This window comes from Lineus longissimus, chromosome 2 (assembly GCF_910592395.1).
Source record: "Lineus longissimus chromosome 2, tnLinLong1.2, whole genome shotgun sequence".
Classification (NCBI taxonomy): Eukaryota; Metazoa; Nemertea; class Pilidiophora; order Heteronemertea; family Lineidae; genus Lineus; species Lineus longissimus.
The window spans coordinates 20,261,047-20,285,219 of NC_088309.1; the positions used below are offsets into that span (position 1 = coordinate 20,261,047).

The 24,173-nt window shown below is 40.9% G+C and overlaps 2 protein-coding genes and 1 long non-coding RNA gene across 3 annotated transcripts; 2 read left to right on the forward strand and 1 right to left on the reverse strand.

Moving 5' to 3' along the window:
* Positions 1–350: 350 nt before the first annotated feature.
* LOC135482780 (4-hydroxyphenylpyruvate dioxygenase-like) lies at positions 351–7,063 on the reverse strand. The gene is made up of 12 exons (XM_064763141.1): positions 7,031–7,063; positions 6,902–6,928; positions 6,023–6,085; positions 5,565–5,669; positions 5,093–5,221; positions 4,752–4,945; positions 4,344–4,421; positions 3,890–4,052; positions 3,609–3,680; positions 3,251–3,367; positions 2,930–3,052; positions 351–2,606 (listed from the first exon to the last, which is right to left on the reverse strand). Exons 1-12 carry the CDS (start codon positions 7,031–7,033, stop codon positions 2,532–2,534), a joined length of 1,149 nt encoding a protein of 382 aa, XP_064619211.1. The 5' UTR covers positions 7,034–7,063; the 3' UTR covers positions 351–2,531.
* A 1,611-nt stretch (positions 7,064–8,674) lies between these two features.
* On the forward strand, positions 8,675–14,165 carry LOC135483741 (beta-1,3-glucan-binding protein-like). The gene is made up of 12 exons (XM_064764763.1): positions 8,675–8,800; positions 9,512–9,613; positions 10,028–10,153; positions 10,349–10,543; positions 10,918–11,033; positions 11,443–11,517; positions 11,707–11,767; positions 11,970–12,152; positions 12,661–12,738; positions 12,913–13,102; positions 13,419–13,560; positions 13,758–14,165. Exons 2-12 carry the CDS (start codon positions 9,523–9,525, stop codon positions 13,965–13,967), a joined length of 1,467 nt encoding a protein of 488 aa, XP_064620833.1. The 5' UTR covers positions 8,675–8,800; positions 9,512–9,522; the 3' UTR covers positions 13,968–14,165.
* Positions 14,166–17,575: 3,410 nt separating this feature from the next.
* On the forward strand, positions 17,576–23,938 carry LOC135483742 (uncharacterized). Its single transcript, XR_010446372.1, has 5 exons — positions 17,576–17,665; positions 19,224–19,353; positions 19,861–19,979; positions 20,496–20,617; positions 21,732–23,938. It is a non-coding gene; the product is annotated as an uncharacterized LOC135483742 (long non-coding RNA).
* Positions 23,939–24,173: the final 235 nt, after the last annotated feature.

Sequence of the window (24,173 nt, forward strand, 5' to 3'; positions counted from 1 at the left end):
CAGAATGGTTTATTTGAACAAAATAATTGGAAAATACCCCATGAAATATGGCGGTGGATCACACACGATAATATGTAGGAGGGTGAAATCAGATAGCTCCTTCGATGTTGGAGACAGGCAAATCATACTTCTTTTATACGGAGTCATAAAAGACGAACTAACCCTGTTTTAAGAGAGGCAAGGATGGTTCAGTTTTGGACGTTCAGGTTTTATTAGTCCAACATGTAGATCTATGCCAAATACATGAAGAGAACACAACAGAGGGAGTTAGGATGGGATATAACATACAATCTAATTGAACTGCACTGCAGTACAATTGATGGAGGAACAAGGAGACAAGTTTTACCCAATCCACATAAAATTTATTGAGCAATAATCAAACAATATAATGACCGTACACTGACAGGAAAAGTCTCAAACTCCATGCAGTTTGATATACATCTATAAAAGCATTAATTAAGCAGTTCGTTGAATGCAATTTGTATCCTTCAGGAATCTTCCATGGTCGGAAAGTAAGTACAGAAGTAACCAAAATAAACTCGTAATAATCTATTGGAATCATAATTTCATCAAATTCACTGTAAGTAGAACATAACAGAATTGAGTGTCACCCATTTCAAATCACATGAACAGGATCTAAACACTAATCTGCTCCGGTTGGTAAAATGAAATTTCTTTGGTAACAACCAAAAACTGATCAATCTATCAATTTTGATCAGAAAGAAAAAAATAAACTCACAATTATTATAAAATCTAATACTCTAAAAGGACAATACTTTCATCCATTCAACTGCACTCTAAAAACCTTTACTAAGTATGATTTACAGCATTGCCGTCATGTAGACAGATACACAAATACCATTAATACCAAGTTACAGCATATGCATAAAAACTGCCCAAATGCATCGTGTATATTCCTGGACCACCAGTAATTACGAACGGCGTACACCTTCAAAATGAGTCTCTAAGCAGAAGTGAGGTACGTCAGATTATCGCACACAAAGTAACCATTTGGGGTCTTTCTTATCAGACAGTACAACAAAACCATTTATGCTTGTGAGAGGAATGTATTTAATGTTGAATCAAAGATGACATAAGTCTCAGAACTGTGCATACTTGCCACCTGAAAATGACCAATTTCACTCCTGAACTTCTGCCTATAGTCCCCCTATAAACCAAAGCATGCAACAGTCACAACAGTCAAACTGTGCAGAAAATTACATTTGAAGGCACACAATAATACATATACTGTGATGTCGTAGTTATACGATCTTCCCTTGTGGGCCCAGAACTATGATCTACCACAATTTGCCTGGGAATAGCCTATAATCGGATAACTGTGTTACGCAGTATTACACCAAGTGAACTGTTATTGAATTAACATATTTTTGCCGGAAATATTACTAAACATTTGAAAGAATTTCCAGTGGACTTCTCTTGCATCCTAATCAGTCTCTGGTAAATCTTTATTCAATAACAGTTCAAACTTTCAGATATTTTTGCACATTTTACCAAGAGTTTTCACCTAACATTATCTTGCAATTTTAATCCCACCACCTAGCTGCCTGTGAGGCGTAAAATTAAAAAGGCATAAACATTCAGAAAAACTTTCATTGAAATCCCACCACCTAGCTGCCTGTTAGGTGTGAAATTAAATAGGCATAAACATTCAGAAAAACTTTCATTGAAATCCCACCACCAAGCTGCCTGTGAGGTGTGAAATTAAAAAGGCATAAATATTCAGAAAACTTTCATTGATAAATTCTGGCAAGAGTTGGTAGTCAAGAGAATATATCATGCTACATGACTGTGTAATGCTCTATCAAGAATGATGGAAACCCTTCCACACCCATGTCACAAAGAAAATCGCTCAGTAAAATCTTAACCCAATCATCGCCCTTCAGGCAAGGACCTGAAATAACAGAATATTTTAGTGGAAGGCTTTGACAATTTTCCAATACAATTCTTGACAACATCGGCAAGATGAAAGAGGATTTACTAGCATCAACGAAATATCTTTTTAAATGCAACATGACTAGTTTTAAAAAGTATACGAACAGATACATTTTCTCAGTCGTGTTAAAATGTACAAGTAGGCTCAAATGCTGGTCAGCTTAAAATCCTCTTTAACGTGTATAAGGGATGGTACAAGGAGATCAATGAATCATAGAAAAATATAACCATAGGGGCATTGACAGACAAGAGCAAAAGGATCGCCCTCGTTCAAGTGTGAATATTATGTTCATTATTATTGTTATTATCACTGGTCAAACCTTCAAATGGTGCACAAAAAAGAGAGAGTCAAACTGGTGGAATGTTTCGAACACTAAAATTCAACTCCAATGCATTAATATTTAAATTTCAGCTGTAAACGCGACATGCGGACTATCGCCTTGTAAAAATGAGCAAATTCACCAACTTTTAATCATGTCAAAATTTCATGGCTTATTGCATTGGTGCAAAGTAGTACCAGTGGCATTTCTTGGCATTTTACATGTAAAATATTGGTATCACACCTCTGTAGGTACTATCTACAGGTTTCCTCTCTCAGCCTGATCTGCCTCAATCGCTTCAAACAACGATTTGAAATTACCAGCTCCGAAGCCCTGGAAAAAGAAAATTAAGAGTAAGTTATCATTACATCACCTCCTATCATTAATATGGACACTTAATGCGTCCCTGTACCACTACAGCCTGGTGACTCTCTACTGAAACAATCTTTTATGTCAAGGATGCTTGGGAAAGGATGCTTTCTAAACTTAAATTTTTGCAAAGTACATGTTATGACCAAACCAGGGACAGAACATGGGTAACAGGAATGGGAGGTGTAGTATGCAACTATGGCCTCCCAGTCAACCAAGGCGCTAATGAAGTGAAATTAGTCTCCTTCCCACCAATAACTATCAAGATAGTTTTCTTTTTTACAAACCTGATGATTACGTCTTTGGATAACCTCCAAGAAAAGAGTAGGACGATCTTGCATATTTTTTGTGAAAATCTGCAGCAGGTAGCCATTTTCATCAAAGTCTATCAGGATATGCAGTTTCTCGATCTGAAAAAGACCAAACAAGAAGTAAGTCCATAGACAATATTCAAGATTCACACTTCCCGAACATCCATGCTTCTTTACACAACGCCTCAACTTTCAAAGGGCTTCTCAAATGATGTCATTTACAACTTCCCTCGCCCCAATTTAATAGGTAACCTTGCCCAAACAAAACTCCAGACTGAGACTTGCTATTGTGCTTACCATGTCCAAATCTTCTTCAACTGTTATTTTGGCCGTTTTCAATCTTTCTCTCAGGTTGGTGTAGTACCTCTTGGGGATTTGCAAGAAGTGCTGGCCTCTCTCACGGAGTTTAATAATCTGAAAACATGGTTGATTATGAAGACATGCCTTCACCAATAAATAGGGCTACGATCAAACGACGTAAATAATTCAGTTGTAGCACTGTTGTTATCAAATAGTTATGGATATTTTGACACGGTCATCACAATTCACCAGGCAAAAAAGGGCCAGATTTCACTCAGCTTCCTCCTCTCCATCTATTTCAAATAACTGGATTCGCCAAACAACATTGACAATATTATATGTTTAGAGAACTTACTGATTCAATAATGTTATTTGTCCTCATGGCAATGTGCTGAACACCAGCACTCCCATAGTAGTCGACATACTCCTGTAAATAGATTTTGACATAGTTCTAACATGACCATTATTTATAAGGCTCGCATACATATTTTGGGTATAACCCACTATATCTGAAGACCCCAATTTTTCACAAATATATAGTCTCCACAATTATAAAAATTACCATAAAAAGTGTAAAGCCCACAGACACTTTTTTCATTGACACAGTATTTGTCTCAACTGCATTAGTTTCTGTACCTGAATTTGACTTTTCCTTCGCCCAGGAGCAGGCTCATTTATAGGCATCTTAATGGTTTCTTCATAGTTGGTGACAACGATCGACCGCAGAGCAGAATATTCTGTGTGCAGTTGTGAATCATCTACTGACCAAAACCGATGGAACACAAGATTTTTCTCATACCTGTGGAAAAAGCGTTTGAAATGGTTATGATGAACTGGTAATCAGTGTTAAGAGTATGAAGATGTTTTTTTTTCACAGGGTAGAGCTGGATCATTCCATTGGGTATGTTGTGCTATTCTGCAGTGTCTGTTCGAAAGTCGGTAATAATTTAACTAACCCTGGATTGATGCAGTGGCTTCAAATTGATCTCAGAGAAATTTTGGTTCCTTTATACCCTGTTCTACATACTACAAATTCAAGAATGACATCTCAAGCTGGAACCCTGAACAATAACTGATAATCTGTACATACCAATCAGCCGCATTTGTCATTTCATTGTCAGGTTGGTTTCCAACAAGATGGTCAATATGCAGAAGGCCAATGCTTGGGCTGAAATTATAAGATTTGAAATACCTGCTTGATGGACTTTGGGGAGGTAGATTTAAAATTCACTGAAACAGCAGATGCTAAATGAAGTTACTTATGGCACAGGTAAATGTGTCTGGCCGGTAGAATATGGGTTTGAATCTGGGTTTGAATCTCTTCAGAGACAAATCATTCTTTTCACAACAGAATCTGAAAATGCCATGAAGCATAATTTGGCAACTTATGTCTACATGGATTGTAATGTTTACACAAAGGTAAAACACAATTGCCAACTTGAATTATTCTGACATCTGGTAATGCACTGGGTGTTAGAGGAGTGTTTTCAAAACTTACAGTAGTTTGAGGAGAGGATCATGGGACATTGGTTCTTTGTATCCAGGCAGGAACAACCCACTGTAATTTCTGCGGTCGATAAACGTATGTGTCGTATCGCCATACGTCTCAATCATGGCAAAAACGACTGTTCCATTCTCATCCGATTCTTCCCATGGTTCCTTCACAGTCTTTGCACCACGATCTTTTGCGCGCTGCAAGAAAGTCAACTTTTAATAGAACATAATGCAGGTGTAAAGTAGTAACACTCTTCCATGATGAATGATATTGTGTTCAGATTCTTTCAAATATTCTGCTTCTAAAGTGAACAATTATGACTTTGTCCAAGGAGGCCAACTTACCTGAAAGATTGCATGCAAGTCGTCAACTTCAAAGGCAACATCCTTCACACCATCTCCATGCATTGCGAGATGTTTATTCATATCCTCTGGTTGATTAGGCTCAAGGGGAGATTGGAAGACAAACACAATCTGAAAGGCAAGAATAATTGCAGCTCTGAAATCGCAATGCTATCTTTGTTCTCTACAAATGTCCTAGGTGTTAAGGCGGGAAATGTAGACTTGATCAGGGAGGATGGAATGTATCTTGCTTCAGACCCTTTTTCTTGGGGCTGTATTAGGGGTAAATTGCAGAGAATGTAGTATGATGTATCAAAAGATGAAATCAGTGATGACAGAAAAAGGTTCTGACCTGCCCAGGTTTCTAGTGAGATGACTTTGATTTTGTGTGTGAGCTGTCAGCAGCTAATGTAATGATTCATTTAGCATTAACTATTTCCCAATTGTCAATGCCAATACCTTACAATGCACATACCTCATTCTGTTTGACTGCATGTGCGACAACCTTCCTACTACCAGTCTCTAAACCCATGTAGGCGTATGGCTCGAAGCCCATCCTGGTACAGTAATAAGAGGCCGCCTGCAACGAGAAACTCAAACATCACACAGAGAAATTACACCATTTAGAGAGGGTTTGGTTCCAAAATATCTCCAATCATTGGTAAGAGTAAAGACAGGTAAATAAAGACAATAAATATGGAGATTTCAAAGCACTTTGGAAGAAAGGCATGTTGTCAGAAACTAAAATAGTTTTGCTCATTTTCAAAGAAACCTTAAAACGAGTCCTGTATAAGTGTCAAGTCACGGTCGCGCTGTGATATTTTGCTGGCACCAAGACAATGACAAGACAGAATTTTTTGATTCCCCAGGGGGAACATGCTGGCAAAATCAAACCAAGACAATAATTTTAAAGATTTGAGTTTGAATACATACTTGTTTGGCATTGCCAACCCAAAACGTCACATGGCCGAAGCCAATGAAACGACCTTTATCAGGCTGAAAGAAGGAACAAGAAATACTATAACATATCATGAGGTCATTTATTAACAACTTACGAGTGTCAAAGGCCTACTCTGTTCATTAAATAATCGAAAACTGTCGTAGAATTTGAAAATTTCCATGTGTAACTATGGAGACTGACAAATACTATGAATGTGAAGTTTTAGCAAATTTGAGTGCATCTGCATAATATCGATATTGATAAATCACGGATCTGCACTACGGCAAGTAGGCCTAGCCAAATTTGTTTCTGCAGGTAATGTTGCTCGACATTGTATTGTATCGCCACCTTGGGAGCGTAATATTGCCATTTTCGTTATGACGCTATTCCCATTAAAAAGTGGCGATATTACGCATATTCTTACCACGACATGGCGATATCGATACGCACGGTTACGGTAGACTTATCTATTTACCAAGGCAAAAGCCACAACTTATCAGAAAGCCTTCTTTTTCAAAACAGAATTATCATCATGTCACTATGACTATAGTAGTTCACCCCCAGTATAGTATCTAGTTTATCAATATGGCATGTTGCCATGTAGATGTACACCATCACTTGAAAGAAAGGATAAGAAATAGACACCTGGTCATGGATGCAAATGACTTATGAGAAATGACAGAAGCCAGGTCCAGGTAGGAGAAGGTCAAACATGTCATGGTCAAATGAACATACATTAATACATTGGATTAGGCCTACACACAACATTACTATTGTAATACTATTGTCAATACAATACTGAATACATATAACCATACTGAATCACACGAACAGAAACATTCAATGCAGATTTCTTTCAGCTGTCAACTTACTTTCTCTCCTTTATCAGTGTATGTAGTCTGGAAACATAACATAGAACAAACGTTAATTCATCAGAGTTATTTAATGAACGGAAATCGACTAAAATACGCAGTTAAAATTAAGATATCGCCAAAACTCACCATTTTGTTTCACTGGTTTACACGTTGGCGACCTAATTCTGAAATGACCTCCAATTGGCTGAAATGTGCCGAGCCCCCAAATGACAACCAATCAGAAATGATGTCACTTGGGCCACACACCTAAGGTCTCGTTACGGAGTTTTTCCCAAATGTACGCGATGATGACGTGCCCCATTAACACATTAACAGTGCGTAACAAAACATCTATTTTAAAATGCATTTCCAAAGTGATTGCATGAGGACAACCCATTTGTGTCGTATATCACCGATTCCCCTGATTCTGCAGGATGTTAAATCGGGCATTTTTTTTCTTTAAATAAATCATAAGCGTCCCATTTGCTCCTAGCTCTGTTGACCATCCCAAATGGCAATATTGCCAATTGGGCCGGACAATCACGGAAAACCCCAAATATTATACATTTCTTCCTGAATAATTCTACCTGTAACCATTCTCCCATAAAAGACAGTTGCTTACGCTACAAAAAAATCAAAAAAAAATCGAGGGTAAACAATGGACTTTTGAGATAATGTTGAATTTTGCACAAATCAGCGAAAAACGCACCAACTGGCACTGGACGGCATTTCAATAGACAACACGGGGCCGACGCACATCCCGAGTTCAGTGTTCACATACGCCGCCTATTGAGTAGTGCTCTAGGTTTCAGAAACTTCAAAAAACATGTCTTTGCCAAAACAACTGCTGAATCAACACTGGCGTTCTGTGAGGACCGAGAAATCAATGATTTTGGGAACTACGGTTACGGGTTGGCCGCGCATGAATACAAAAAGGCCCTAATGAGACCTAAGTAAATTAGCGTGGTTTAGATTTAATACGTCTACACTTACGTTTACGTGTGCTTACACGTTCACTGAATATACTTTTCACGGGTTTTCGAGTCTCCAGGTGATCCAGGGGCGGGAAAAAATCTCATCAAAAGTCCTGGTGTATTCATATGGTCAATTTCAACAATATTTACATGAATTAGGTGGCGTGTGTCTGGTGCGCCCCCTTTGAATCTGCACTGATCTCTGAATACAGGATTGATATTTGATTCTTGATGCCCTCTTAAAGTGAATCTCCTAATGATTCAGTTATCTTTACGAGATAAGACTCCAGATAATGTGTATACAAAAATAGTTTATACAATTGGACTGCGGGGCAATAGTTGGGGTTGACCAAAGATCGCGGAATACCAAATATTTCAATGTCAAACATATTCCATAATCATACTGATAACCTTTTATATGGTGATAATTAGGCAATTGACAGGACTAGCTTTAGCTTTATGCCAAGTATATACAGGAATTCCTCACCTATACCCTCCACACGATACCATCTTCACAAAAAATTGTTTTCATGGATGCAACTGCAGCGGGCTTATTATTTTATTGACTTTTGGGAGAGACGATATTTTATGTACCGGTAAAAGATAATGAAGTCAATAAAGATCCTTGCGATTGACGCATAGAATTTGTGCATCTGTAGGATTCAAGTTTACCACGTCCTGTAAATGCATATTACCTAATTAAGCCATGTTATGCCATGTATTGTTTTACGTTCTCGGCCAAGACAGATAACCATATTGCACAACAACAAAAGCATATCGCACAACGACCATTTTCATTCAGAGGACACCATGGAGGTCTCGAAGATTGGATTGATTCTTGCAATATCAGTTTTATACCACTGTTCTGTGACAGCTGGTTTCAACATTCCAACTCCTGCTCTAAGTTTGATATCTGGTGGTGGGTTACAAATTTCAATTCCAGGTAAGTTTAAGGCCTACGATGTTCGTTAAAACTCTGAAATTTGTAGAAAAGTTCCAACTGCGTAATCATAAATTATTGAATGTAAATTTTTACATTGATGTTGTTTTGACAGATAAACAAATACAACATTCGAAGTTTCAGGAAAGTTGCCGCATTGTGTACAACTACATTTCTGTTTGTGATGGTCAGTCTGGCTCTAGGAAAACTCGTCCCTTAGGAATATTTGTCAGCGGAAAATTCGTCCCCGAGGATAATTCGTCCCTGGAAAGTTCGTCGCCGAGGATAATTCGTCCCCGGAAAATTCAACAAAAGTTGAAAGTTTTCTGGGGACAAATTGAAAGTTGAAAGTTTTCTTGGGACAAATTATCCTCGGGGACGAACTTTCCAGGGACGAATTATCCTCGGGGACGAATTTTCCAGCGACGAATTTTCCGGGGGCGACTTTTCCTAGGGGACGAATTATCCTCGGGGACGAATTTTTCGGGGACGAATTTTCGGGGACGAATTTGCGGGACGAATTTTCCGAGGACAAATTTACCGGGGACGAATTTTCCGAGGACAAATTTACCGGGGACGAATTTTCCTGTAACCGGTCAGTCTATATCGTTAACAAGACCAATTAAATGTTCGATTGATGAGGGGCGTATCACTTATATAATGGCCCTTTTATTTTCACTTTATATCGCAGCTATGTCTCATTTTCTTCCGTAGATGTGCCTGGTATGAGCATGTGTGCTGTCCACTACAGCATCAATAAACCTTTAACTGGAGTTGGAGCAGGAGATTTCAACTTTGATATCACAACAAAAACAGGTGAGCAGTTCATCTGTTCTTCGATATCAAGGGTGGAAAGCGTCTAACAGTTGAACCTCACTAGCAGTCGGTGCTTGTCCCGAATTGGTTAGTTTCATTGAATTTGACCTCTGTTATCAGTAAACCTCCCAATTAAGGACAGCAATTAATAGTCCCAAGGATATCCTTAATAGAGAGGTTCTACTATATCTGGTTATTGTGTCAAAGAAGATTATATTCAGCAACTTGACGTCTTTGTGACAGCATCCCGACTTTCATGGCTTTATTCCCCTCTATTAAATGTTCAGCCTGAGTGGAGGTCAAGATGCAACAACGGCCACCATAGACAAACCGACCAATGTGCTGGTTTCTCTGAAGCAGGGTGGATTCTGAGGCCAACAATTAACAGACGAAAAAACTTTTTTCTCCGTTTAGGGGGTGCATGGGTACATCAGAATCGATTTGCATCTGTTTCATCCAAGGATATTGTGTATTACTGGATTTATAGCATAAAGGATGGTGCTGGTTATCAGGTGGTGGACTTGAAATGGCATCCCACAAGTAAGTTTGATGTGTTTGTTTACGACCCAGGTGGTCTTTCTAACAGATGCGGATTTATATTTCTAACAATGCTAGCTAAACATGCAAAATTTTAAAAATCAACCACAAGGGTGTCTTTGGAAATTAGTAAAGAGGTCAAGTTATTACAAAACATCTAATGTTATTGGTTAAACTGATCTTATATGCTTTTTTAAGTCGCTGCCACGGTACCCACACCAACGGTAGGAAGTAGCTCCTCCAGTAGCAGCAGTGGCTCCGCCAGTAGTAGCAGTAGTAGTGGATCCAGCAGTAGTGGCAGTAGCAGTAGTGGCAGCAGCAGTAGTGGCAGCAGCAGTAGTGGATCGATTAGCAGCAGCAGTGGATCGAGTTCCAGTGTTAGCAGCAGTGGTGGTGGGTCTCACAGCAGCTACACACTCCCTTCACAGCATTCATACTTTTGGTCCCAAATATACGTTTCTAAAGACATTGACCTTGCTCTGTGATCAGGACATATCTCCATTAAGAACAACATTTGTCAGTCAAAGGGGGTCTTCAATAAAGCAGATGTGCTGTAGTAGAGATACCAGCATTAGCATATTCCACATGTAGGCCTACTTTTCCTCCTGCTCCAGTGGAAAATTGTACCAGTTGCTTAAGACCTGGCTTTTGGACCATAGGATATGCCTTTACCCACAAGCAGTATCTTAAAATGTTATTGCAAAGGCTTTGGAGAATAGGTAACTCTCACGAACATAGTCTGTGATGACTGTATTTTATCTTTCTAGCCAGTGATATCATTGCCCGTAACTGCACCACGTACCCCTGCCTGATATTTGCCGACGAGTTCGACACACTGAATCTGGACATCTGGGAACATGAAATTACCATGGGTGGTGGAGGTGTAAGTAAACAGCATAAGCAAACTCAATTGAAATAGAAAAGGAAATGATAATGTTGCAAAACCTTTCTCACTGATCGCAAACCAAGGGCTTTGATTTTTTATTTACCTAGCTGGTTATCATTTTTCAGCACTCAAAATTTTATCCTTCATTGATTGTATAGAATTTTGGCTTGAACACAGGTAAAAGAGGTTTAAAGCTACATGTACAAGATTGTAGCCTACTATGCACCTTTTTTCATTGGCAATTTTGCATTTCTAAACTAACCTCTCTAAGAATGGTGAATCACACCAGGGTGTTCAATATCCATCTGATATCTGGTACCCACACTACAGCATTTCTCAACCTCTCTAATAATAAAGTGATATATCCTGCAGTTCCCACTTCTATTGTTTCATCTTTGCCTTTCAGAATTGGGAATTCCAATACTACACAAACAACAGGAGTAACAGTTATGTCAGAGATGGGAATCTCTACCTGAAACCAGTGAGTCATATTTTAGAGACTGATTTGAACAAAGAGCCGATTTCACTCCTTTGAATGCTTGGACATTTTTCTAACAAAAGGACTTGGAAAAGTTCTTAAAAATGATAGGATGTACAACACAGCAACATTAACATGAGTTGCCAATTTCTGAAATAGTTCGGAGTAACCAATTCCCTTTTCCTGCTTCAGACACTGACTTCAGACAAAATTGGAGAGGGCACCTTGAGATCAGGGACACTCGATCTTTGGGGTAGGTTGCATTTCGAGCGCTTAGAAAGCACTAATGCTGTAACCCTTGAAATTTCAAGTTGTTTTAAAAGAAAGGACTACAACTTATTATTTTCAACCATACATGTATTTTGATTTGGGTTTGAGGGAACATTTCAAACATTCAGGACACTCAAATCATTTAAAAATTAAATAAACACCTCAGTCTTTCCTTCAATCTAAAGGTGCAGCTCCTCCCAATTTGTGCACTGGCAACGCCTTCTACGGCTGTATGCGATCAGCCGGAGGTGGAAACATCCTCAACCCCATCCAGTCTGCGAGGATAAGGAGCATAGGGTCATTCAGTTTTAGATATGGCAAGGTTGAGATAGAAGCGAAGATGCCTACCGGAGATTGGATTTGGCCAGGTAAGCATCAAGCTGAACTTCCCAAACATAACTAACAAAGGAGTCTGTCACACTTTGAAATAGTCAAGAACACACTTGCAAGTGCCACAAATACTTCAATAGTGAGTTTCGGCATCACTAACGAACTACAAATTCTTTGTAAAGGAACAGATTAAATTCACAAAGACAAATAACTCGTCTTTGCAAATTGGATTTAGTGAGATATGCAGAACCTTCATTCAGGCAAGAGTTGCCAATTATGGAAGATTGCAGTTTTATACAGAAAGATCATGGACATGAAATTTTCAGTCAAAGCATTTACTAGTCTTTACATGTTCCCATATCGCCCGATGACTGTCTGAAGTGCCACAGCCGACCTTGCTTCATGGAGGCTTTTATACTACAGGAAAACATTTAAAATCCAACAGGCCTGGGCTTTCTACACGTAGATACCGGTGGCAGTAGGCTCTACAGCTTTTATGATTGTCTCAAGAAAGTCCCTATGAATTCTATATTTTGTTCATTGCAGCAATTTGGTTGTTGCCCAAAAGAGAAGTTTATGGGAAGTGGCCAGCATCTGGTGAAATAGATATGGTGGAGGCTAGAGGTAAGATGCCTTTTCAGCATTCGCTAAAAGAGAACAAGAAATCCGACCTCACACCTTTTCATCTTTAGCATTAAAGGTACATTTTATTGCCAGTTGTGATAACTCCCGAACTAGTAAAGGAATACCATATACATGCCTTTACCCGTCCTTTACACGTATCACATATTTATCCAGGTAATGGAAACCTGAAAGATTCGAATGGGAAATCAGTTGGCGCAGACCAAGTAGGCAGTACGATGCACTGGGGGCCGTACTGGCCGCAGAATGCCTGGCCAAGGACCCACGCCTCAAAGAACCTCAATGCTGGCACTTATGGATCAGGCTTCCACAAGTATGGATTGGAGTGGGATGAAACTGACATCAGGTAGAGCAATCCCTTGAAATCAAATTTGTGAAAGTTCCTTCTCAAATCGTAAACACTGTACACTGGAGAGCAACCAATCATTCGGGTCCAGGCACAAATACTTCGGAGCACCTCTGCTGTTTTAGAATGGTACCAGATGAAAGACTAGTTTTCTAACACTGGTACCTCAGTACTAAATGTTTTACAACATCAGGACATCTGCAGCTGACAGCTTTAAAACCACACCAGCAGCCACAGACCTTCCAACCCTACATCAAACAAATCAATTGCTATTTATGCCTTTGCACCAAAATCTGACCAATTGGTATTTCTTCAGATTCTTCCTTGACGGTGAAGAAATCCTGAAGGTCGACCCAGGGGCAAATGGATTTTGGTCTTTTGGAGAATTCGACACAGGCCTCCCTGGAAATGACAACCCATGGCAAGGAGCATCAAAGATGGCGCCATTTGACCAAGAGGTAAGAAGAAAATAATATTTAAGGCTTTTCAATCAAAAATTGCCCAGAATTATTTGAAATATGAACTCAATGCAACTAGTTAAATATTCTGTCAAAAGTGCAAAGAGGGTATGACGTAAATCCGCTACACAGTGCTAACGGGATTTCAACAGAAGACTAGCAAAATAGTACCGACTTCGCCATCTTTCTATTTTCAGTTTTACTTCATCATGAACGTAGCAGTTGGCGGCACAAACTTCTTCTCTGATAGTTTTGTCAATTCTCCCTACCCCAAACCATGGAGGAATGATGCCTCAAATGCCATGGGCGATTTCTGGAATGCCAAGAATAGCTGGTACCCTACATGGAATGGAGAAGATGCAGCCATGCAGGTCAACTATGTACGGGTTTGGAAAATGAAGCCTTAGGAAGTAAACCCACCCTGGTCGGTCAACCAGTCTCTCAGCCGAAAGATGAGTCAACCTGCGGTCTCACGCTTTCGGAGGGGGAGAAAAGCAGCCGCAGTGCGATCTAGGGACCAAATGACACTCGGACAGACCCTTGATTAGGACATCATGAAACTGATTCAGATTATTCACCAATATTACTGCACTGACCAAAAGTAACCGATGTTGCCAAGCAAAATACAATTAAAAGAAAGCTTGTTCATTACTAAGCCACTTCATCTATGTCCTTTTACTTTTGACCATCACTTTTTCAGAATGCTGCAATATTTTTATTAATAGATTAGATTAGACCTTGCACTGATACTGCACTCCTGTATCATCACAATCACTTGTTGAGTTGGACATCACATGAGATGTTACTTTTGACCCGGACTGAATCTGAATGCTGCTGCAATATTTTTTAATTCATCTTGGATGTCTATCCACAAGGAATCCATACTCAAGTGGAAACAGTCATCCACTTGCCGAACAAAAATCACCAGAGCGACTGAAGCATCAAATCTGCATAATAAAATGATGTTATTACGTTTTTAAAGTGGTTTCTTGACTGAGTTGCAGAGTTTTTAGTTGCAGATTTTTCATGGCCAAGTTACAAACTCCGATAGTGGGGATTGAACCACACAACAGCAAGGCGTCTTGTATAAGGTAGCCAACACACACGGGTACAAACACCCTTCAAACACTAAGTGATTGATTAGCAAATAGTACACATCGATCTCGCATTTACTCATCTAAGTTTTGATTACAAATATCTTACAAGATTATACAACCATGGGGTGTTGCTATCCTGACGCCAAACTTCACAGGTTTCATTAGAAGTTATTAGCCTCCTTCGTTTAGTCGAGGCTCAGATGAGATATGAAGTGATAATTATGGAGCCAAATATTTAGATGCACCGCCAGGACTGGACGAATGACCCTTGTCAAGACTTATGTGGACAAGAAGGACCCTTGTCAGGACTTTTAAGTAGGCAGGACAATAGGTGCTTGACAAACTAGACTTATATGAATATCCACGCGGACAGGACGACAGACTTCGACTTATGTGGACAAGAAGATATCGTGTTGAATCACAAGCCAACTGAATACCTCCAGCAATCCAATTGATGATATTGTCATGATGGTCCTAGAGGTGGGAGAGTCCGACGACGAAAGCCTCATCGGTTTTTAAATTGGTGAGGTGGTATATGGCGAGTGGCACCCCGTCACTTAATCAGGTAATCAGAGTCCGGAGGCATAGCAGGAAATGTATGAAGTGATGGGCTGCCCATTGAAGGAGCCGCCCGACAAAAGTGGGGACGCATGCAAACCCAAGTCTTTCCCCGTGCCCACTTTTAAATCTCTAAACTCATTTCTACATCGCTTCGTGTAGGAGTTGAGCCGGCCGGGTAGCGGACCACACTGTTCTTGCAAGTCCGGTACGTTACTCGCGACAGGGAACGCAGAAGAAGAAGAGGTGTGCGTTAAAAATACTTTATTTTACTTTCAGATTACTTTGTAACTTCTCAAGTCTACCACTACCGATATTAACGACACGGCGCAGATGCTACCGATAAGACGACACGATGCTACTGCTACCGATTAGCGATGTGACAAAGTTGTTACCGATACATCCAGCGCAACTGATACCGATAATGACGACCGACATTACTATGACTGGTAATAACAACCGGGCACAACTATAATTACCGGTGATGACGATCCGGCATTACTTTAACTGAAAATGACCTCAAACGATGCTATCCGTCATTGGCATGAAGACCTCACCCAATCCATTTTCGACGGTAATGACCATGATTTTAGGGTTTGGGTCTGGGGTGTGAATTTGTTTGGTCCATTTTGCCTCAATCTCGCCTGTCTGCCACCGCCGTGGCTTCGCGGGTTATTGATAATTGGATCCCCAATTCCACACCAATGAAGATATCAGTCTCTAAACTGTCCAGCAAAGTTTCCAGCAGAAACAGTTGTCATTCTTAATCAGTCCAGAAGCCATTCAGTTCCTTGTGACATATAAAAAAATATCAACAATATCGAGAGACGGCCCCTGGCCCTGGCTATCCGAGATCAAGGAAACTAGCACCAATATCAAACTTACGTTTTTTTTAAACCGTGGACAAGACGTAAAATCTGTCTTACTATACAAGCTAGCGAAACGTGGAGAACCTGGAAGCCAACTCCAGATTTTGCGCATCCTAAACCCCACATCTTAAGGAATCGCTCCTCCGATCCTGCACTCAAATGCTCTGATTGGGGGCCCTTGTTTTTTCGGCCAATACGGAGGAAATGTTAGGCATGTCTCAGGTGTTTGTTACACTCCGGACACAGTGGACCGGCTTTGCGCTGTCGCCCGGAAGACGATCAGGATGACGAAATGGACAGCATAGGAGTCGAGGCCGGATATGTCTTGTTTCCTCAGGACTCTGTCTCTATTGTTGACTTATGGAGAAGAACTGGGCGGGCTCGGAGAGAATTATTCAAGAACGAGCGCCATTCGTTGCAAACACAGTCAATATTTGAATGGACAAGGCTCAGGCGTGTCATGCATGTCATGAAAGACATTGTCACAACCATTCTCCAAGCGTCGTCAATGGTGATCGTTCCTAAAAAATCATTGATTTCTTGGTCCTCACAGTACGCCAGTGTTGATTTAGCAGTTGTTTTGGCAAATACATGTTTTTTGGTGTTTCTGAAACCTGGAGCGCTGCTCAATAGGCGGCTAACAAGAAACTACGCAATTTACTGTTGTTGCCAACGTATGTGTACACTGAACTTGGGATGTGCGTCGGCCACATGTTGACTGTTGAAATGCCGTCCAGTGCCAGTTGGTGCGTTTTTCGCCGATTTGTGCAAAATTCAACATATCTCGAATGTTCAATGGTTGACCCTCTTTTTGGGGGATTTTTTTGTAGCGTAAGCACTGTCTTTCACGGGAGAATGGTTACTGTAAGAATTATCCAGGAAGAAATGTATAATATTTGGGGTTTTCCGTGATTGTCCGGCCCAATTGGCAATATTGCCATTTGGGATGGTCAGCAGAGCTAGGAGCAAATGGGACGCTTATGATTTATTCAAAGAAAATAAAATGCCCGATTTAACATCCTGCAGAATCAGGGGAATCGGGCGTTTCCAGTGATATACGACGCAAATGGGTTGTCCTCATGCAATCACATTGGAAACGCTTTTTAAAATAAATATTACGTCCAGCTGTCAGGTCAGGGGCAGGTCATCATCGCGTACATTCGGGAAAAACTCCCAAACGAGACCCTCTGTGAGAGAATTTCAGCGGGTGCATGTAAAATTCGACAGACGGACCGAAGACCGGGAGATGCGTCACAACCAACTATTCGTCCCGCTATTCATTGATGAATGACGGTGAAAGATGCTCTCAACATTTTTTTGGAATATCCTAAATTCGGAAAGGTGACAGAGAAAAATTACCAGGGAATATAATTTAATTTAGGGTCTAAGTAATTTACAGGATTTTTTAAATTGCCGCCGAAAAATTGCTCCGCACGTTTGCACCATCCGCCTGATAATATTAATGACGTAAGCAGACGATCCTCTGACCCACGACCACGAGGGGAGTTTTTCTGTTTCGAAACTTCTCCGGTTAATTATCTAATTTCACTTTATTTCGTGCATAAAGACAACTTTTGATTGGTAAGTTCATAGATTAGGTATGTTAGCTCATCCATATTCCGATGTTTTTGCGTTTCATGCGTTATCGGTGAAATGATAAAGGAATTTTGTGCGATTGGCAAACATTTTGATGGCGGCGTTCCGGCCGCACGTGCGCGGCGATTTTTTTCATAAAAAAAAATACGATTCTGTGTTCTATGATACTCACCAAAGTGCCGGAGCCAGGTATTCTTGTTCTGTGTGTAATTCTGCATCTGGCAAACTGAATTACGTGGAGATTTTTACCATTTTTGATGGTGAAAATCATGTTGAAACTGACCATTTCGAATACATGATTCGGCGTCCGTTTTGCATGCACTGCGAAGCATGCAGCACGTTTGGTGTGTGCATGAATAGCATGCATTGACTCTGTGGATGTGTGACATTTGATTTTCTCGGGAACAGGGCCTAGCAGGGGAGAATGGGGAAAAAGAACAGATTCTAGCGGGTGGGGGACTGCAGACGCTACAGGAAGCGTGTTTTTCTCTTCAGGTTTGATATAAAAAGCAGTGTTCTAACCCCGAGTTTCCAGCATGTCTACTAGTACGTGGTAGGCCTATAGCCTACTCGCCTAGGGAAATAGACAACCTGCAAAAATAAATTGCGGCCATTTTGAAAAGACCCTGTTCACAGACAAGGTATACCTTGGCATAAAAGCAAAAAATATACAAGCTTATTCAAGTCAATTTACTTGAGTTGAAGTGGTCTGTGTCTTCCGATTTTCATGATATTTTAAAAGCTTTTGGTGATGATTTGAACATTACTTTAATGTCATTGTAGACTTACGCTGCCTGTGAAAAGGGTCTTTTCAGAATTCTTAAATTTATTTTCGCATACGGTCTATTTTGCCGGTAACTGAACTGTTCTACTCTCTCCCCTGACTCCCTCACCCTAAAAGCCTGTGCCTGCCCCCAAAATGTTGGCCCAATTTGGCAGGAAGGGGGCTGTACTATAAATTGGAGGAAGCAGGAGCCAAATTGTCTCCCCTCAAGGGTCCGGACACCAAAAATGTTTTTTTCATGCAAACTTCGGGCAATTGTCAAACTGGCAGAGAGAGAATTGCTCTTGAACCCCCCCCCCCCCCCTCCCATACCAGCGTGAATAAAGTTTGGCAATTTAATTGATTCAAAATTGGACTCCTGCCTCCTTCCCATGGGTCCCCAAAGACAGACTTTGTACACTACAGGGTAATGAAACTTTTCTAAGTGGTACCTTGAGGACATCTACAGTTGTGTGCAAAGACGACACTAGTTACAACTTAAATAACATGAAGAAGTGTACCCATAGAGTTGATGGATATATATGGAGAAACTTCTGGATGTTGTACTTTATATTCAGCGTTCGCTCTGGACTAGGAGGGTTTATTCTTCAGAAAGTATTCCATCTTCTTTCAAGGGAGATGCTGAATTTTTTAGTGCCCCACCAATTTGGTTTATTGTCCTAGTGACTCCATCTTTGGCCATCTGGCTTCTGGATGTGATTGGTCAGATGCATTTTATTTTTAATATTCACCTTGTAACTTTGAATTGTTTTATTGCAGACCGCGTCATCATAAATGTTTTTCCTTGTGTGGCGAAAAGTGCTGAGCTATGGATTCACTTCACCTCAACGCCATCCCCAATTTCTAGGAAGGATCAATTCATATTGTGAACATTATAGAGGTAAAAATTGTAAGTGTCCGTTTCCTTGTTGAAATATTCCACAGGCCTAAATTTCTGTGGGCTGCGAAAATGTACTCCCTACTTTAATGTTCTTTCAATAATACGCCAAGGCTGTGAGTTCCAGCCTCCTTACCATCATCTGTCTGCTGATGCCTTAAACAATATCGCAAAGAATGATATACATTCGAATTGCACTTTTTTGCAAGGACAGATTCCAAGGTCATGCCTGACCAGACCATGAAATCTGTGTTCTGTCCAAAGAGACTGAAAGAAGCAGGTGTTTTCCAGTTGCAAATGCAGAATGGGAAGAGACTTGGAGATGGTACTTTACCAGCAAGACAGGATCACATCCATGGCCAAACTAAGATGGTCAGTTGGTATGTGAGATTTTATTTCCATACTAATAGGACAGGTACACAGCCCTTTGCTTGGCTATTACCCTATGGGACCCACCCCTGTCGCAGAAAATTATATTGTCCTATTCCTTGTTATCAACAAAATGGTTTACTTCTGCAGGATCAACATTGAAGGCAAACAGGCAACAGAGCTGAAGAGAGCGACTGGCCAGGATGGTGCTGGCAAGCTGCGACAACGTGTACAACTGTTGGGGGAGAAACTGGAGCCAAGCATATCTGGTATGGTATTGCATAGGTTTTCATTCGCAACTCGGGAGAACTTTGTGAACCATATGACATGAATGTCTTCGCCCAAGTTGATGGAAAGACCATGCTCCTAATCCATTGTGGAACATATTTAGGTCACAATATATCTTCATTTCAAGTTTATGGAAAAACCATGCTCCTCATCCATTGTGGAAGATAAGGTCACAATGCATCTTAATTTCTTCTGGTTCTTTCCCATACGTGGTTATTTGGACCCCATAGTAGGGAGTCCTGGGGATTCTGCTCCCTCGATTCAAAAGACTTTCTTCACTCCAGGTTCTCGATGCATAACCATATACCAGTAAGATGTTTGGGGAGTCTCAACTTGAGGGAATTTAGGTCTTTACCTGTCCCAGGTTCTAGTTGACCATAAACCATGTAAGAAGGTCACAAACTAAGGGGAATTCATGTCGTCACATTCTGGGTCTGTTTGCTGTCGAAAATGACAAAAAATAGTTTTATTTAATGAGAACTGTACTCCTTTTCCAGGCCGCGCTGTAGACCATCCATGTATAGTTGACCAGAGGGACGCGTAATGACGTTACGGAGCGGGAGCCGCAAGATTGGGGCAAGAGATGGCGTGGTAACCATGGACAGCGCCAAAGGGAGAGGTAAGAATGACAGAGAGAGGACAGTATCATACCAACATTCTGACAGCAGACTTACACGCAAGGGTACGGCGGTCTTTGGAGCACCGTTTTCAGACTTGATGCAAATGGCTTGAGCAGAAGAACGAAGCTGGCAATGCTGGCTTGGGACTGGTGTGCCGAAAAGAATCTCCCTGGAAAACGGTGGTCCTATTCCAGCTCCTTCATCTGATGGCACAGATGGAAAAGAGAAAAGCTACCACACCATTGTCCTCCTGGTAATCAAGCCAAGATCAGTTCACCTGCTGAGAGTTGCAACTCCAACACCTGTTCCTTTAACCCTTTAGCCCCTGCGGGTCTACAAATTTTTTTTCCAGCATCTCCTTGAAGATTTTCATGTATTCCTATAGTGTATAGGCTTGGCAAAAGTGATACCAAGAGTTGAAAATGAAGTACTACAAGTGATATTTATTTTGAAGCTAACAATAGTACCTATGATATGATATCATAAATTTTTCATTTTAACCCCCTGGTATCGACAGCACTTACCCTCTCAGCAATTTAGTGAAAATTCATAAAAAGGCTCTATAGTAAACAATAGAATCATAAGAAGTTCCTACCTAATCAAAAAATCCATAAAGAAACCCTAATGTACGATAATCCAACATAATATCGATCGAAAAACAAACCCGGCAGTCTCCTGTGCATGAATACATGAATGGGGTCAGGAGGCTGACTCGCAACTCGCTATAGCCCTGTATTACTTGGTAAAATGTACAGCAACCCACCTAGGAACGACTTTTATTATGAAGATTATACTCCAAGCATCGCCCTGCGGTGTTACTTTACTTCTCGGCTGCTTGGATATCGTAGGGCGGGAGTTTTAAACACTGGCGGCTATGGGCGGCACAGGAGCTAAAGGGTTCATAGAAATTTTAACATTCTAAATAGTTGTTAGCCAGCAGTGTTGGCAAGTTCCTGGTGGATAAGGCTCAAGAGTGAACTGCAATCACCGTACGATGTCCTTGTGCATTTGACACCCCCCTGTTAGTAAGCCAGAGGCCTTTCATGGAGCTGTTTCTAAAAACTGTCTTTGTAGAAGTCATTAAAATCAAAAGAACTATTGTCTTATTTTCAGCACCTCGACGGGAAAACCACTGGTAATTGAAGCTGGTAGAGTGCTGTGACATCTCTCGTAAACAAGCTGGGTTATGGACAAGGATCACGTCAACCAAGTTCAAATGTCTTGAACACGATAGGGCCCCTTCCATTCTGACTGGAAAAGACATCTATCATCTGTGGTTTGTGCATGATCATTAGGGTATGCACAGTTTCTTTGCTGGGATAAATGGAAAGCAGCGGAATTCAACGATGGTGTGACAGCATTTCCTGTCCTTGCCAAGTACCTAAATATTTGATGACATCAATCCGTCGTATATTGCAATGTCCACAATCATTTTATTGTCATCTTTTAATGGCTGTTGTTAATTGGAAGTTTAAGATTGAATAGTAAAGCGTATTTGATGAGACCGGCATTTGGGATTAAAGTCCCTGTCCCTGATCGAGAGTGGCTCAATCATCAATTGCGTGCAGACCACTTGGCTTTACAGTGTGCCTGGGTTAAACTAGTGCAAGAGGAGATCATTGAAATCACTTGACAGAAAACTGTGCTGAACATCTTTTTCCTTTGCTCACAGTCCTTATCATGATTTGAGCTTTGGTTTACCAGTTACATCCTCAGATGGAACATAACATGCAGGACATTGTGAACATGGAGAATATAAAGAAGAACTTAGTGCTCCGGAAAATACCTGAAGATTTACTTTTTAGCTCAGCGGGGGAGCTTATACGATACCGTGGCGTCAGCGGAGCACGTTTCGTCACCGCTCGGACAAGATGGCTAAAACTTGGTGTGATGGTAGCTTTGGGCAATATGCCTGGACATATTTTTCTTTTTCGCGATATGACCTACTTTCTGGCCTCCAGGCGGCCATCTTGGAAATTGCTTTTTTGCCTTTTTGAAGCTAATGGTTGTATGTAGAGTGACGAAATTTTTATGGTGGGTGTATCTAATAAGGTTAAATGACATATCACCCAGGTTTTTGATTTGACCTACAGGTTTTTCTGCCTTTGAGGGCAAATCTGCATACCAGTAATTATATGCAGACTTAAGTTTTGCTTTGAAGCAATATCAGTGTTCAGGTCTTGTCTGCCTCGCTGACATATCTGCATACCAGTAGTTATGTGCAGACTTGGCTCTTTCTTTGGAGCAGTACAGTTGTAAGATAAATCCTGTTTGTAATTTTATAAATTAGTTGCTCATTAAGGGCTTACGAAGGTTTTGATGCCTTGCTGGCATATCTGCATACTAGTATGTGCAGATTCATTTCTTGCTTTGAAGCAATATTGTTGCTACACTCCTAAAGCGGTGGCAATGTTCAGGTCTTTTCTGCCTCGCGGGCAAATCTGCATACCAGTAATTATGTGCAGACTTGGCTCTTCCTGAGATTGTAGGACTGGGTCCATTGAATGTAACAAAAATAATCGATGCCTATTTGCAAATGAAATGAAGAGTCTGCATTTTGGTGCAACTCCATATAACTGTCAGGTGATTTCGCTCTGAACTTGTGACACTCTGATTGGTCTGAAATAATCATAATCCCGCCCCTCTGGGAAAATTTTGCAGCCAGATTGCACCATTTCCTGTTACCGTCTGAGAGATGGCGATGTCAGGGGCGCATGACGGTGGTTAAACCTATTGCGAATGGGCAACACAATTGGGTGTAGGATATTCGGAAACCATTGCACACTCCTGAATCTGCGGTGGGTTGGTACCCCACGCTACGTAAGGAGTAGGTTGACGGGTAAAACTTGGTCCACGTGAATGGGTCGTGCCTTAAAAATGATGAGAAGTTGCGAATTGACGCCCTGTGAAGTGTCCCTCGACCAGCTAGTGCTAATCCGGTCACTGTCTCCAGGTCACCATGCCTCGGTCAATGAGCGGGCGAAGCACCCAATGGCTCCGTCAGGAGTACATCGTCAACTTCAGCCCGTAGTCAAACCGGTACACGCACAAATATCTTAGTTGAGAGTGGGGGACATCAGTAAAGTGCTTCTCATCGGGGTAATACAGTACCACTGTATACAATGACCCCATTTTTTGTTGGATTCATTTCCACTGAGAAGTGGTCGATAATGAGAATTTCAGGCCAGTCTGATTATCACCAGTACAGAGGGCAATTATCTAATAGTTTTGTGGCTTTCCCTCAAACTGTATACTCTTTCATGTCAATTGTAAATTAGTGTTGCTTGGTGGTGTTCAGGGTCTTTTTGTCGAACAGGCATATCTGCATACCAGTAGTTATGTGCAGACTTGGCTCTTTCTTTGGAGCAGTACAGTTGTAAGATAAATCCTGTTTGTAATTTTATAAATTAGTTGCTCATTAAGGGCTTACGAAGGTTTTGATGCCTTGCTGGCATATCTGCATACCAGTATGTGCAGATTCATTTCTTGCTTTGAAGCAATATTGTTGCTACACTCCTAAAGCGGTGGCAATGTTCAGGTCTTTTCTGCCTCGCA

Coding starts and splice junctions, on each gene's coding strand:
- LOC135482780 (XM_064763141.1), bottom strand. Junction 4,422..4,751: donor GATCCTCTCCTCAAACTACT/GTAAGTTTTGAA, acceptor TTATAATTTCAG/CCCAAGCATTGGCCTTCTGC. Junction 3,053..3,250: donor TTGAAGAAGATTTGGACATG/GTAAGCACAATA, acceptor GGTCTTTTTCAG/ATCGAGAAACTGCATATCCT.
- LOC135483741 (XM_064764763.1), top strand. CDS start 9,523: ATGAGCATGTGTGCTGTCCACTACAGCATCAATAAACCTTTAACTGGA. Junction 13,103..13,418: donor TGGGATGAAACTGACATCAG/GTAGAGCAATCC, acceptor GTATTTCTTCAG/ATTCTTCCTTGACGGTGAAG. Junction 13,561..13,757: donor TGGCGCCATTTGACCAAGAG/GTAAGAAGAAAA, acceptor TTCTATTTTCAG/TTTTACTTCATCATGAACGT.